We start from the raw sequence: 16,672 nt of genomic DNA, 5'->3' as shown, positions 1-16,672 counted from the left end.
TGTCAAAGGAGGAAGGAGAGGAGCACTGAGTCAAGAGTGATGACAACAGCGATGACATTCACTAACCCTGTAGTTATCTGTGCTTTGTTAGACAGCTTTTTTTTTGTTTGTAACTAAAGTAACTAATAAAGTAAAGTACAGTTTTGTACCTGCCATAAATGTAGATGTTCGAAGATCCACATTGCTGCAGTCCTTACACTTGGGTAGTCCGCTGTCCTCGGTCGGCCCGAATATCAAAGTATTAGGCTGACGTCGGTCAAGGCGCTTAAGACTGACATCAGGACGTCAGGGTACAAATGCGCATGACCGACGTCATATCCTCAGTCTTTTCTTGCCCCAGATGTCAGAAGACCCTAAACAGAAAGGTCAAAACCAAAAGACAGCAAAAAAACAACCAACCACCCTTGTACTAACCATATGTACAATATATACAATATTCATAATATGTACAACCCAAACCACACAACCGCCTCTAACTACAGAGGGGAAGGAGGGAGGGTAAATTGGACTGCAGCAATGTGGATCTTCGAACATCTACATTTATGGTAGGTACAAAACTGTACTATGTTTTTCATCTCACATTGCTGCAGTCCTTACACTTGGGTAGAATCCCAAAGCAGAGATAAGGGAGGATGGCAAAACTATAAAGCAGTAGGAGCTGCCAAAATGCCCTGTAAAATTGCAGTGGAAAAACCAGCCCTCGATTTAGAGTAAAGTGGAAGGTGATAATGCTTAGAGAAAGTATGCACTGAACTCCAAGTAGCTGCCTCCAAAATATCTTTAGTTGCCACCCCTTAAAAAGCTGTAGAAGTGGCAGTAGCCCTAGTGGAATGAGGCCTAATCCCAGCTGGAATCTCCTTACCATGATGGGAATAACAGAAAGCAATACAAAACCCAATCCACTTAGAAATAGTTTGTTTTGACACAGGCTTGCCCTGAGAACCCAAAGCAAAAGAAACAAATAACTGCTGAGACTGCCTGAACCCTTTAGTTCTGCTCAAATAATATCGCAACTGCCTGTGCATATCCAAAGTGTGCAAAATCTTTTCCCCTTTATTTTGGGGGTTTGCATAAAAAGTAGGCAAATGAATAGTTTGGTTTAAAGCCACACTAGAAACCACTTTAGGCATAAAGGAAGGATTAAGTACGCAAAGATACCCTATCCTTATGGAAAATTAAGAAAGGCTCAACTGCCATAAGGGCCTGTAATTCAGAAACCCTTCTCGCAGAGGTAATGGCCAACAAAAAAGCAGTCTTCCATGATAAATATTTCAACTCAGCAGTAGCTGCAGGCTCAAAAGGTTGTAGAGTGAGTTTCTCCAACACAAAATTGAGATCCCAAGCAGGAGTAGGAGCTCTCCGTGGGGGTCTTATATTCTTTGCCCCTCTAAGGAATTGCTTAAACAAAGGATGAGAAAACAATGGTGGGTCACAGTCATAGTGAGCAGAAATTGCTGCAGCATGAACCTTAATAGAAGAGAAGGACAAACCTTTGTCCAGTAACTCAGTAAGATATTGAAGAGCCACACTTAAATTAAGCTTAGAAACATCAAATTCCTTTGCTGTACTCCAAAATAAAAATCTCTTCCATTTATCTGCGTACACTTTCCTTGTACTAGGCCTTCTGGCCTCCAAAATAACATTCAAAACTTGCTGTGGAAGCTGAGACCCTCCAGGGTTTAAAACAGAATATGCCAGGCTGTCAGGTGAAGAGAGTGAAGTTTGACATTGAGTAAATGACTGTTCTCCTGAGACAGCAGGTGTGGAATCGAAGGCAAAGGCCATGGAGGCTCCCGTACCAGACTTCTCAGTAATGGGTACCAGTGCTGTCGAGGCCAATCTGGAGCTATTAAAATCATCTTTGGCTTGTCCTGTCTGATCTTCAGGAGTACCTGTGGGAGGAGAGGCAGAGGTGGAAAGGCATACACATGAAGATTGTTCCAATTGAATGAAAGAGCATCCACTTTCCAAGCTGTGGGATGAAACCTTTTTGTGCAAAACTTTGGCAGCTGGTAGTTTAGTGGAGAAGTGAACAGATCTATGTCTGGAGTTCCCCATAACACTGTCAACTTCTGAAATACATGAGGATCCAATTTCCACTCGTGGGGATCCATAATTTGCCTGCTCAACACATCTGCTAAGGAGTTCTGTGCTCCCGGCAGAAACCTTGCCTGAAGATTTAGCTGTAAACTGAGAGCAGTCTCCCACAAAATCATTGCTTGTCTGCATAGAGGATAAGAATGTGTTCCCCCTTGCTTGTTGATGTACCACATGACAGTTGTGTTGTCTGTTAGAATCAACACCTGCCCTGGAAGAAGTAAATCCTTGAAAGCTATTAATGCAAATTGGACTGCTAACATCTCCTTCAAGTTGATATGTAGATGTTGAAGTCTGGCAGGCCACGTGTCTTGTACCCACTTTCCATTTAGATGAGCTCCCCAAGCTTTGTCTGAGGCATCTGTCGTTAGAATCTGACTCGCCTCTGGCCGGGTCACAGAGAGTCCCTTGTTTAGGTGACATTCCTGAGCCCACCACAAAAATTCCTTTTGAATGCAAGGTATTATCTGAATGACAGTGTCCATATCTTGGCAGTGCTGTGTCCATACATTTTGAGATACCATTGCAGCTTCCTCATATGCAGTTTGGCATTGGGAAGCACCAGAATACAAGATGCCATGAACCCCAAGGCTTGAAGGACTGTCCTTGCAGTCAGTCTGGACTGATGAGACAATTGATGGAAGTAAAGAGAAAGATTCTTTTGTTTGTCCGGGGTCAAAAAGGCCATCTGGGATGCTGTATTCAGTCTCACACCCAGAAAGCACATGTCCTGAGAGGGTACTAGACTGGACTTTATTCCGTTCACAGAATACCCCAGGCATCTTAGCACTGCTATCACATATTGCAAATGATGAAGAAGTTCGTCCTTTCCTTGGGCCAGAATCAGGCAATCGTCCAAATAAGGATAGATCTGTATTCCTCTTAGCCTGAAGAAAGCTATCACTGGAGCCAGAACCTTCGTGAACACTCTGGGCGCAGTAGATAAGCCAAAGGGCAATGCAGAGAACTGATAATGAGAAGTCCCAGCCCGAAAACGCAGATACTTCCTGCAACTTAGCCTGATAGGAACATGAAGGTAAGCCTCCTTGAGATCCAGAGTCACCATCCAGTGATCTTTGCCCAGCAGAGGTAAAAGCTGTTGTAACGTCAACATTTTGAACTTGGGAATGTCCAGATAAGTGTTGAGGATAGATAAATCCAAAATTGGTCTCCACGTGTTCCCCTTCTTTGGTACTAGGAACAGGCGAGAATAAAATCCTAGGCCCACTTCTGGCAGAGGGACCGGTTGTATGGCCCCTATTTGGAGCAGCAGAGAAATTTGTTTGTGAGCCTCTAGTCTTTGCTGAGGAGGAACGTCCGGCATGCCTTTGAAAGGAGGCAAGGTATGGAAATAAAACCTGTAACCTAGGTGTATGATATCCAATACCCATCTGTCTTGGGTAATCAAACTCCAATTTTCCCTGAAGAGTGCCAACCTTCCTCCCAAAGGTGCTGCCAGGCAAGAAGGATCTGGCAGCTGAAAAGGTAGGTCATTGGGCCTGTTTACGAAAGGACTGGCCCCTGCCCTCACCTGAAGATTGTGCAGGAGAACTCCCTGTTCTAAATCTAAAGGAGCTCTGAGCTCTGCCCCTACCACGTCTAGATCTACCCCTAGACTGTGAATCATAAGAAGGGTACGTCCACCCCTTAGCAGGCCAATTCCTACTAAACTTCGGAGGCTGGACTTGCAAAAAATCTTTAACAGTCTGCATAGACTTAGCCTTGTCTTCCATTTTCTTCAAGACTGACTCCACAGGTGAACCAAACAACACATCAGACTGTAAAGGAGCATCCAAAATCCTTGTCTTAACATGTTCAGATAAATTCTGATCCCTCAGCCAGGCGTGCCTGCGAAGAACTGACCCAGTGGCAGCCACCCTAGACGAGGCCTGTACAGCATCAAAACCACATTGTAAAGAATGCTTACCCACCTGTTCAGAGACATGTACCAAATCTTGTAATTCCTTACACTCAATGCCTTCCGCCAGAGCATCTACCTTAGACTTCAGTTGAGAAAGAAGATAGTTTTGATATTTCAACATGTGAAACTGGCAATTCAAAGCCCTCATAGCTAAGGTGGAAGAAGTATAGACTTTCTTTCCCCATCTATCCAAAGCTCTGGCCTCTTTATCTGGAGGAACCGGATTTTTTACAACAGAGGCCTTGACACCCTTAGGTCCCTGACTAACAGTTTCTGGGTCCGACCTAGGACTCTTATAAAGATATCTATGAGCCTCAGGCACCCTATAATACCTATCCGGTTTAACAGGAGCAGGAGGCAAAGAATCAGGATTAAGTGAAGCCTCCGCAAACACATCTTCCACAACATCCAGAACAGGAGGTATAGCCAAAGGCCTATGCTGGGGTAAAAGCAAAAATTCCCTAAGCCTTTTCCTGGAATCAGAGAAGTCCTGACCTTCCCACTTAAAATGTTCCCTCATGGAATGAAGAGTCTCTGAAAAAGAAAAATCCTCTGGAGGAGAAGCAGAAGGAGTCGAATCATCTGCATCAGAATCAGAATAAGGAGAGTACTCCTGCAAGTCTTCAGCCGAAGACTCTGAAACATCTGAAGCCTGCTCAAAACTCCCCAACTCTGGTTCCACCCTAGGCCTCTTATCTGGAGGGGGCAAAGAACCTCTAATCAAAGTAATTAAATCTTCTGCCATTTTAAGCATGTGCTTCTTGGGCACAGATCCCGAAGAACTAGGAGTGACACCAACAGAAGCTAAACCTGGCCTGCCTCTGGGAGAAGCCTTAGAAAAAGAAGGAGAGGGCCTAACCACCCTAGGAAGGGAGGGGAGTACAGTAACCTGAGAAGCCCCTTCAGCCTGACCTGCCTCCTGAGAGGCCACATCCTGCAATAACAAAGTCTCCCCCTGGGACTCCAGAGAAGCCTCCGGGAACCACGGTTCCACTGACACCTCTAAAGAACCGGCGTCCGCGGCGACTCTTCTTGCCCGCGTTTACCTCCCTTGTCTTTGCGATTCTTCGACGAAGCGGGGGCCGGGGCATCCGGCGGCATCTTATAATTGCACCGCTTCCCAAAGACCAACCTGGCACAATCTAACCTTCGCTTAATAGTGCGCTTATTGAACCTAGCACAAAAGCGACACCCAACAACGTCGTGCTCAGGCCCCAAACAAGGAATACACAAAGTATGATAATCTCTATGCGGTATCTGTTTCCCACAAGAAATACAGTTATTCACTTTTTCTGACATCCGGTAAACCACTGAGGCAAGAAAAAACTAAAATATTCCCCAACGGGGTACTTAGCCAACTTTGACTCGGTCTGAAACTCCGAATTCGAAAAATTTCAGAACGCCGAACGGCACTTGCAACGCTGCTTCTGCATCGGACCATGCGGCAAAAAAGACTGAGGATATGACGTCTGTCACGCGCATTTGTACCCTGACGTCCTGATGTCAGTCTTAAGCGCCTTGACCGACGTCAGCCTAATACTTTGATATTCGGGCCGACCGAGGACAGCGGACTACCCAAGTGTAAGGACTGCAGCAATGTGAGATGAAGAACATCTAATCCAAGCTTAGTTTTAAGTAAGAGATTACAAGAAAATTCTCAAAAACTCTGGGATACTGTGGCAATGGGAAACATCAAATTTAGGGGATAACAGATTAAAATGGTAAAATGATACAATGGGAAAATATTTTAAAGATTCCTGGCAAACAGAAGAAAAAAAACAGAAATTAACATATTAAAAGGCAGAACAGATTTAGAGATGTGGCTGACTGGAAAATATTTTCTATGGAGGTTATTAGCTAAATTACTGATAAAGGAAAATATTACTTATAAACAAACTGGAGATTTGTTTAGTTCCAGGATGGTCGGCAGCAAGCTATCAAAGGGCAGCACAAACTCTCTACCTTACTACCTAGTAACACAGGAGTTCCACAAGGCTCAAACCTTGATCCTCTCCTTTTTCCCATCTTTACAAATAGACTCCACATTTCCATCCACTTGCTTCTGTCATTCAGTACGCAAACGACTCTATTCTCATCTGTGTTGCTCCTTCCTTAAACGATCTTGTCAGTATTATTCAACAATTCGTCCTATCTGCTGAAGCATGGTTATCTGACTCGCAACTGATTCTGAGCCCTTCTAAAACTAAGCTAATGTTATTCTACCCAGTCGTTCACAAGTCGTCCCTACACTTCTCCATATCTCTTCCTCAAACAACACAACGGCTGTAACTCGCACTAAATTGTTAGGCATTATAATCGATAACTTTTCTTTTGACATCCATCTCTCTCAATCCATCAAGAGGACTCATATGAAATTTGGCTCATTATATAGAATAAAACCTTTCCTGAGTAACAACTCAAGACGAGCTATAGCTAGAACTCATCTTCTCCCCATCATATTATATGCCTCCCTGTATCTTGACTAACATTAGTAAAACTACCCTGACTAAGGCTGAAACCTGCTATAATAAAATAGCCACATCTGCCACTAACTCCTCTTACGGGTCTCATCACTGTTCTTTACATCAATTAAACTGACGAACTACCAAACTATTTAACTTGTACTCAAGCTCTCCCTTGCACACAGACTTGCTCATCAACCTGAAAAAACCTTGCCCTTTGCAATATGCTTTTACCTCACACTAACACTCGTACTCTTCGATCCTCACTACAAGTCTCCAAATCCAATAAAGCAAAGAACTATTTCTCCAACTACATCTCCAAATTATGGTATTCTACCCCCCCAGAGCATATTTACTACTACCGACCCAATACACTTCAAAAACCAACTAAAAGTGTTCCTCAGGACAACTGGCTCTGCCCACGTACAGGACTGGCTAACCTCTTCATACCTCTATTTAGCACTCTGCTTCCTCTATAATCTACACACTTACATTCTTCCTCATCTCCTCCTCTCCATCCAAATTTTTTTTTATATTTTTACACACTTGCATTATATCTTATCCCTGCCCAGTTTCTCTCCTTTCCTTCTTCCTACCTAACTTTTCTCCCCTACCTTTCCTTTCCATCTATCATCATTCTCCATCTTTCATGTCCATTTACCTCTTCTAGCCTCTACCCCACTCCTTTCTTGGTTTCTATCTAGTGTTTTACCTCCTCTCTCTACTTTCTCTTACTACATTATACTTCTTTTAAAACGATTTAATCTAATTCTTTACTGTGTTTAGTAATGCACCTATGATCTTTATAATTCTCAATGTTTAAAAGGTTTCCCTGTGATGTAAGAATTCTTATGATGTTCACACATTCTGTTTTGTCCTTCTCTAAATCTTGTAAAATTTGTCTGCGTAGCTTTTCTCCCTGGGACTCCACTGAAAACGGGCTTATCACCCACTTGAGCCATCCCGGTTAACAAATATTAACAAAATAAATAAAATGTCATCTAGAAGAAATATTAAGAAAACATTTTATACAATTAAGAGTTTTTGGAGATCACTACAGAAAACAGTTCTTACACTGGACTAGAGTGTTTTTACGGCTACAACAAAATGCAAATAAAGAGTAGCAAGTTGCATGTGGTTGATGTGGACATGAAGCTATGAAGTCATCTTAATAAAAATGGGGTAATAAGAATGTGATATAGGAATCATAATTCTGGCAGTGGAACAGGGTGTAGCTACTATGACACGTTATGTAAACAGTGTGTATAAATGACTGATGGGAATAAATTACAAATAATGAGTTCAGAAACAAGTATCCCACCCAAAATACCAACAGCCTTCAGTAAAAAGGGAGCATGGATTAATGACATCTGATAAATGGCATCTCAGGATAGAAGCATTTCCCTTATGTTACCCTACAATGCCAGCACTGGCAAAATGCATACAAGTAACTGATATGAAGACTTTCTGATCTTTTAGGCATCAAAGAAGTGAGCATTACCTGCAGGGCCAACGCTGGCAAAGCTGCAGTGCCATTCCCACAACTCGAACACTGGAAGCTACAAGCATTGTGTCATTACCATCAGCTCTTCTGTCTAATCTTACTTCCCACGTGTGCTGCTGTGTATGATCACACTAGCAGACTTGTACCTCCCCCTCTTGTGATTTTCAGCCATGCCTGCAGTGGTAGATCAAATAAATCCTTTCCCAATTGCTGTGTCATGCATGCAAAGCCTTCTTGATACATGTGGTGTAAAACACAGCTCTGTGATGCAGTGCAGAATTTCCTGCTTTAGACCTTTGCTCAGCATGGTCTCTGGCTAGTCTAAGCTATGGTATTGTACATTTCACTGTACATGAGCCGTATGCAATACAAATCACTTTCATGAACACACAGAAAAGCCCACGTACACTGGACAAGTTTAAACTCATTTTTTTTCTCCAACCTGACATACTCTAAACATTTTTAACATAAGAAATACGCGCCAGTTCAGATTGTTTATGAGCAAACGGACTGAAATGAGTTTGGGCTTTTCTGGTTTGTGCACAGCTGGTTAATCACAGAGACAGTATACATACATAAAGATGGTTTTAAGGAGGAATGCCCACCTCCTAAATGGGGCAAGGGCATTCAAAAACTGTTTGTTCAGTTGTTTCATTAAGAGAAACTTCTACCTACATATTTTGCCTACTGGAAACTTCAATGAATTTAATCTCAATAAAACAGCAGAATATACAACTTTTTTTCAGTTATACATCAGTTATTCAATTTATGCTGCATAAACCCCTTAGTCATTCACTCAAAACAAAAATGCCATTGAAAACACTGTTTAGAAGTAAGCAAAATGCTGCAAAAGTCCATGAAAAAAATCTCAAAGGGAAGATGCTGGAAAAAGTAGTGAGGGGCAACTATCTGAAGCAAGAAGAAATGCACTTGCCAGGTGCCAAGGGAAGGGGAGACACTTTTCAGGGTACACCTGTCAAAGACTTGCATTGGGCCCATGAATGGCATCAGGTCATGCTTCCCAACAATGTGCTATGAACCCACTGGGACACTCCCCACTACCCAGCCTTGCTGTGTAAAGGACTAAAGGCCTTGACTACAACCCAGATGACCAGAGTTCGATTTGGACTTCTTACATTTGGCAGGCATGTACAGGCATGCTCATCCTGGTGTGGACAGTGATCATGTGAGCACTTCCCACGACAATTCCTGGTGGAGGCTGGAGACGCTGCTGAAGGGGAGGCATGGTCCAAGGAGATGAGATGGTTGTGGGACCTGCCGTGGTGTTGGTGGGGGGGGGGGGTGAAGTGCCACACACTCCTGTTGCAAGCCCACTCTCCAAATGCAACTATGCAGTCAAGTGTGGGAAAAAGGAGGGGCTGGAAAAGTACACATCCCATGTGGATTGTTGGCTCAGTTGGTTAGCACATGGTGCTATCGGTTACCTATTACAACCGCAAAACTGCAGTTACGCGAATACGGAAATGTTGACACATTGAGTAAACCGTGAAAACACAGAAAGTCCTGAAGCGCGAAATTCGAAATGTTGAATCGTCATAATTGGCCCTTTTCCGGTATAGCTCCATAAGGTAAGTGTGGAACAGTTACGGACCTTAGGGCTAGGGTGCGGGTTAAGTTAAGTGCACGCATAGTAATATATCTAAGCTTTAGTTTAGGGTTAGAAGTAGGGTTTTGTTAAGTGTATGTATGTGGATTATTTATTTTGTTTGGGTAGGTAGTATGTAGCGGGCGGTGGGGTTGGCCAACTACGCCGATTCCACGCTTCAGGACGTTTGGTGTTTTCGCGGTTCGCTCAATATGTGTCGACGTTTCCGTATTTGAGTAAGTGAGGTTTCATGGTTATAATATAGACCTGGTGCTATCAACACAGGGAAGCAGAGAGGCTAAACTTTTCAGACATCATTTTGAAGTCTATGGTCTGAACCATGGGTCCTAATATGGGAAAGACTCCGTGGATACTCCTCAACCTGTGCCAACAGGTCTCGTTGGACCTAGGGAGGAGGAGATGGGTTCTTGTTTCAGAATACAACTACATACATAGTTTACTAAATGTATTAAAAGGACACTCCCAAGGTTTAGGTTGGACTCAAGGGGTGCTTCAGTCAGGGCCTGAACCGACAGACCCCCCCCAAAGGTGGAAGCCAGGAGTACTCCTTGCTCAGAATTTATGTCAAAAGCAGAGGGTTGGTGGTAGCTCAAGCCTTTGTTGAAGAGAAAGGGGTTACAACAAACAGAGAACCTTACACCCGTTTCAAAAACGGACTTTCATCTAGAAGATGGTGACCATGGTCAACCTGCATTTCTCTGGCTTTTTAAAAGTGTTCTGGCAAAGACCCGGAGTGTAAGTGATCCACATCTTCATTCCTACAACAAGCACTTTCAACTGCCAGCATCCTTCTAGCAGCAAAGTAAGCCTGCAGAGTATCCATTAGACATTTAAAAGTGGCTACACTGAATAACTACTACTTGTAACTGCATGTCTGTTTATTGTAGTTTATTACATTTCTCTGGCCTTTTGGCCCAGATCTTGCTTGAAAAGGGTCTTCTGTTTGGAGCACCTAATAAGTTAACAACTGTATTTATGTGTGATGTACAAATAAATATAAACTATCATGGAACTCATTAACAAAGACATTAGGAACCTCCAAACATGTGACCCGACCCAGTTTGGCTTTAAGGGCAGGTCATGTCTACTAAACCTGGTGGACTTCTTCAAGACAGTCACCAAGGCTATAAATGAGGGAAAGGTGGTTCACACAGCCTACCTTGACCTCGCCAAGGCTTTCAACACCATTCCCCTCTCAGGTATTACAGAAAAACTCACCAGCCTGAACATAAACCCCTACGTCACGAGATGGGCTGCCAACTGGCTTACAGACAGAACTCACACGGTAAGAATAGCAGGCTCCAGGTCCAACTCTAAACCAGTCACAAGTGGTGTCCCACAAGGCTCGGTCCTGGGACCCCTACTGTTCAGCATATACTTCTCAGAAGTACAGGCAAACACAGGAGGACTATGGCTAACCAAGTTCGCTGATGACTGCAAACTGGAAGCCATAACGGACTCTCTGGCTGACACAGACATCCGCCAAAAGGGCCTTACTGAGACAGACACATGGTGTTAAGGACATGGCCTCAAGCTAAATGCCAAAAAATGCATAGTCATCCCATTTGCGAAAAACAAAACACCCACGAATTACCACATAGGTGGCAGCCCCTTTAATATAGAAGAGGTAATAAGAGATCTAGGGACCCAGGTAGATGGTAATCTCTCCTTTGACAATCATATTGCCAAAGTAGTTAGGAAATCCTTCTATGTGGCCTATCTAATTACTAAAGGGTTTGCATCTAGAAATAAAGAGGTTATAGTGCCCCTCTACTCTGCACTCATTAGACCCCATCATAGAGTACAATTCCCCATTTGGGATGTACCTCACAAGACACTTCCAACAGCTGGAAAGCCCACAAAGGTACCTCACCAAGAAGATTACTGGTCTCAAACATATGTCCTATGCAGCCCAACTGAAAAAACTCCGGCTGTACTCAGTGGCATATTGATTACTCAGAGGTGATCTCTGCCTGACTTACAAAGCCATGTCCAACTCAGAATTGATGGACATGCTCCACCTAAAGAAATCCAAGTCACTGCGAGCCAAGCACTCTAGTGAGCTAAACCTCGCCACAACAATAAATAGAACATGCTGGAGGGATAGATTCCTGTCACAGAGACTCCCCCATGCTTTGGAACAAAATTCCAAATTACATCAGGCAGAGCCCCTCACTAACACTCTTCAAGAGAAACCTTGACTAGTGGATGGGAAACAGAAAATACACCCCTGAGATCACTTCACTGGCTCTGCTTGACAGAGGATCAGTTAATTAATCAATGGGGCGGCGAAAGCTTACACACTCTGGCTAGGCTTATAAGTGCCCTCGAGCAGATAGCCTAGTACCTACCTATGAATCTATGCTTCATTTGTACTCCTCTGCCAGGCTGTTAAAAATACTCATGCAGGTCTAATCTCAGTATATGGATGCCATGCAAACATTTTTTATAGTCTTTGCTGCTTTAGTATCACCCATAACTTTTCCATATGTAGAGCAAGCACTGATGTTAGAGGTATACTGCCTGGACTACAGGCCAGGCAAGCAAGATTCGGATTAATGGCTTAGGCATCTGAGGTGCTGGTAAGGGAGGATGGGCATGTCCACTGGGAGGGACAAGTGATTGCAGACGGCTTTTTCCCTGGTGAAGAGTGGAGAAACAATTGCAAAGGTGCTACTGAGGGTGGGCAGGGAATCCTGCTGAAATTAGTTCCTTACATAAGTGACAGGGAACAGCGCAGACATTCACTGCATGTCCCACCAATGAGGATCTTAATGGGCACATGTGCAGGGTGGGAAAAGAGTAAAGCACTCCACGTCAGCAGTATAATACTGTGTCTGCATCTTCCATCTCCTCATTGGCTCCGGACAAAGTCAATGGCAGGTTACGGCAAGTCTGGTAAACCAAGTGAAGGATAAGTGGGGGAAGCTGATGGTCCATGGAAGTGAGCCAAAACGAACTCATTCACAAGGAAGTCAGGACTAAGATTAAACTTCTGACAGTTGTAGAATATAACTAGTGGAGTCAAAGGTCAGACATGCTTTTATGGTACAGCATGGTGAATGCTGCCCTTAGCACAGTAGCCACCAAGAAAAAATGTATGACTGATAGGGAACAGAGAATAAATCTAATTCATATACTCACCATGAAGGGTTCCCAGAGTTAAGCATTTTGATACTTTGTGTATACTCATTATTCAGAAATGCTTTTTACATTAAGTACCACCAGCAGAGAATTAAGAATATTTTTTTACCCAATAGAGTTCTTGATTATGAAATATTTTTATATTAAATATTCATATTGTAACCAGCATGACCACATCAATACTTTTTCAAGCAAACATGACATATATAAATTATTTTATTTATAACATAAGTGGCCTTTTCTGAAGGACCTCTGTTGAGACCCAGGTCAAAAACAAAAATACATTAAAAATATTATAAATAATAAATTATGTATGTCACAAATGTTTACAACATTCCTAAAGCAAACTTCAAATATGGGACAGCAAATTTAACACAATACTTCTAAGAATGTATTTTGCAGAGCTACAGAAAAGCTACTGCTGCATTAGTGAGGAATATGTGCAATGCTATTTTTGTACTGTCAAGGGCACGTGTGACTGAACTGTGTTTTAAGCAGAAACTGAGTACACTGCAGAAGCTGAGACAAACCGTTCAGAATAAAAATGCGGAAGAATAACTGTCGGATGGATGGGAATTCCAAACTGCAGGAGCAAGACTAGAAAATGCGACTGGATTCAAGGTCCTGAATGTGGCCTCTAGGACCTCAAAGTGAAATGAAGGCGTTCAGAGCAGGAGTATATGACCATCCTTTTTTGGTGGAGGCAGAAATTGTGACTAGGAAGCTTATACATAATTTAGGTTATTACAAATGTAGCTCTGAGCATTTCTTGTTTAAGAAAATTAAATTGGCCCTAGGCGCGCGTGTGTGTGTGTGTGTGTGTGTGTGTGTGTGTGCCTTCTGTGGAAGGTTAAGCGCTGGGCTGGCAACTCGACACTGTAAAACTCCACTGCCAATCATGAGTAGACAGGTGATAGGCTGTGGCGACCCCTAAGAAGAAGAAATGCATATTACTGAGCTCTCAATGGAGCAGTTTTATTCTGTGGACAGCAAAAGGCCATTAAAGAACAGGAATATTCCTCTTTGAGAATAAGTACAGAACTGCAGACAGTGTGACAGGTCTCAAAAATTAACAGGCTTATAAACCTGGACCGTAGCTAAGTTGGATAAAAATGTTTTATTGTAGCATCAACATAAAAGCACAGAAAATAATCACTAGCTCAACAGGTAGCACATTTGCGTCTGATACTGAAACATTTGAAGGCTATGAGGCCTATTCTCACATTAGCTACTCTGATTAATTTTTCAAGTACTATCACTTCAATGCAACATCCTTCAGATAAGATTTTAAACTGAAGTCCCATCTGCATGAGGTGGTGGAAGTAAAAGGTCCCATGGCACTTCTCGAAAAAATAGAGGTTGCATTATTTACACATTTTGCATTAGTCATACATTTTTGCAACCCCATATCCATCCTATTTACTTCAGTTTTACAATTTACCTATAATATAAAACAATTTTAGTATACTCTTTCATTCCAATTTACTTAATTTCCCTCTAGCCTCCCCAATACTTTTCCGCAACCATTTTCTTGCTTCTGCCAATTCGTCACCCCTTCTATTTTTATGTTACAATCCGCCAGACCTTTTCCACAATTCCCAGATGGTAAAAAATATTTTAGCTCACTTAACTTCCTCATTCCATTCCGTTTCATATTTACCATAGAATATGATTTCCATATTCATTTCCTTGAGACTTTCCAGGCTACATACATTTTTAAACTTTTTCCAAAAAGACTTACTCATTTTACATTCTAAAAAACAATGTTTGGCAGTTTCTTCTACCTAGCCATCATAACACTTTCCGTTACCTCTTAAAAGGAATTATGAAATATAACAAAAAACCTCCACAAAACATCCACAGCTTCAAAGAAATCTTCATACCTTTTCCTTTTTTCCTCTATCACAATCTGATAAATCACTCAATGGATAAAAAAGAAAAAATACAACATATTTTTTTCATACCACCTATTCCTTTTTTCAATACATTCAATGTTTAGTTTCTATAACTTTACTTTATTTACATATTCCTTTCTTTTCCGTATCTTTTTCATCCCTTCTTTTCCTTTTTATTTGTTTCAACGTTGCTTCATTCCCCTCATGTAACAATCTTCACACCATTTTTTCTCCTTTCTTCATATTAACCTCAAAATAAGTGCACTGATGATAAAAAATAGAAGTTCAGACTTAACACTCTTCTTTTTATGACATATTATGCCTCTTTTAACAGAACTCAGTCTCAAACCTTCTATAAAATAGAAAATTTCTAGCAATTCTTTTCCAATTTTTCCTAGAAAATGTTTCCTAGAAACACTTTAATGAGCAACACATTTTATTCATTAATTTATAAGCAATTCTAATTACATTAGAAAATAACACAGATGAATTATGTAACACAGGAAATGCACCTTCCTTACTGCAAAGTACAAAACACATCTGGGCTGTTGCTGATTGAACTGGTGAAAGGGAAAGGGAAAGGAACTCCGGATTATTTTTGTAAGACTACTAGCAAATGGAGGCCAGTCTAACAATAACAAGGGAAGGGAAGCAGTTGACTGTGGTGTGCTGTAGTTCACCAGGGAAGCCCTGTGCGCCATTTTAGGACACATACCTCTTCTACCATGGAGGCAAACTAGGAAGTCAGGACAGTCAACAGACTTACTGTTGCAGACAATTTAGGAAAACTACCAATGAGCATCCATTCCTGCTCCTATATCCACTACAGAGTCACCCAAGAGCTAGAGAGTCTATCTAGCACTTAGGGGCACAAGTCAGAGAAAATAATCTTGAATGGTAAGACCACTGCAGTGTATGCAAGTACCCATGCACACATGCGCACACACGGCTCAGGACAATATGGAACAGAGGCAAAGTCTTCTACAATTAAATTTCAATAAAGCTACTGGCACAGCTAAAGAAATTACCTGTCAATTCTCAAAACAATAAAATCCTTTGTAATGTATGGAGTGCTCTATTTCTGATTCAACAACATGAAAAAACAAATTTGTAATCTGCTTCAACAGCATGAGACCAGATCCCAACAGAGCTTAGGGAGTGTATAGCAATTGTCACACACACACTCCTAAGTGCTGCTACATTTGGGTCTTGAGCTACTGATTTTTCTTACCTTCAAATGTCCCAGATTATTTTGTCTCACTGAAGATTACTGTCAGTCAAATATGCCAGACATACAGCTTTAATCTTCTCAGTCTTCAGAAAATACATATCGATACATTAACTTTTTTTAAATGAATTAGAGCAATACTTAAAACTGTCCCTAATTTTCTTCTCTTGACTCTACCTCCCCACCCACAGTTAAGGAAATAAGTTGATTGGTCTGCTGCTGTCTTATATGACAATGCTCACCAAGTGCATTACCAGTTTTCAAATCTAGTAAAACCCCGAGCGCTTTTACATGGTGCAGATAAAGCTCAATGCACTACAAAAAATTATGAGCATGTAACCAATCAGAACTCTTTTATGTGCTCTCAACACGAATGCTAAAAGTTATCTCATGGCATCCATGTCTCAAACTCAAGACTTACAACTGGCAACCAAATCATAATCTTCTTTAATCTAATCAGAATTAAAAAATCCGGATTATTCCATCTTCCAGAGACTGCACAGAAATAAACAAAAGCATTTGCTTAAATGTTTCAGTAAACATTTCAATACCAACTTCACATTCCTAGCAAAAGAGAACACTTCTCTTACCATTTTAGGTTCAAGGTTCTCGGCATCCTGAGGATGAAACACTGTCATCAGTGCTTCTGTGCTCACAGTCCTAATGCTGTCCTTCAGACTTATCTGCTGATCTTCTGAATAATCTTCCAAACTATCACTTTTACTCAGGGAGACTTCGGAAATCTGCAAAACAGAAAATCCTGCATTGCAGCCATGTTACCAAAAAAACATATA

The 16,672-nt window shown here is 41.8% G+C and overlaps 1 protein-coding gene across 1 annotated transcript in view; it reads right to left on the bottom strand.

Annotated features, from left to right (window-relative positions):
* The window catches only part of TBC1D8B (TBC1 domain family member 8B), a gene marked incomplete in the record, with an annotated part of 1,684,663 nt that overhangs the window by 604,637 nt on the left and 1,063,354 nt on the right, over positions 1-16,672 (bottom strand). The window contains 1 exon segment of the mRNA XM_044057627.1: positions 16,469-16,621. Within this exon segment, the coding sequence (XP_043913562.1) occupies positions 16,469-16,621 (153 nt within the window).

Source organism: Protopterus annectens, chromosome 15.part0 (assembly GCF_019279795.1).
Source record: "Protopterus annectens isolate FY-2018-M chromosome 15.part0, PAN1.0, whole genome shotgun sequence".
NCBI classification, from domain to species: domain Eukaryota; kingdom Metazoa; phylum Chordata; order Ceratodontiformes; family Protopteridae; genus Protopterus; species Protopterus annectens.
This window is presented reverse-complemented; position numbering and strand designations above follow the sequence as displayed.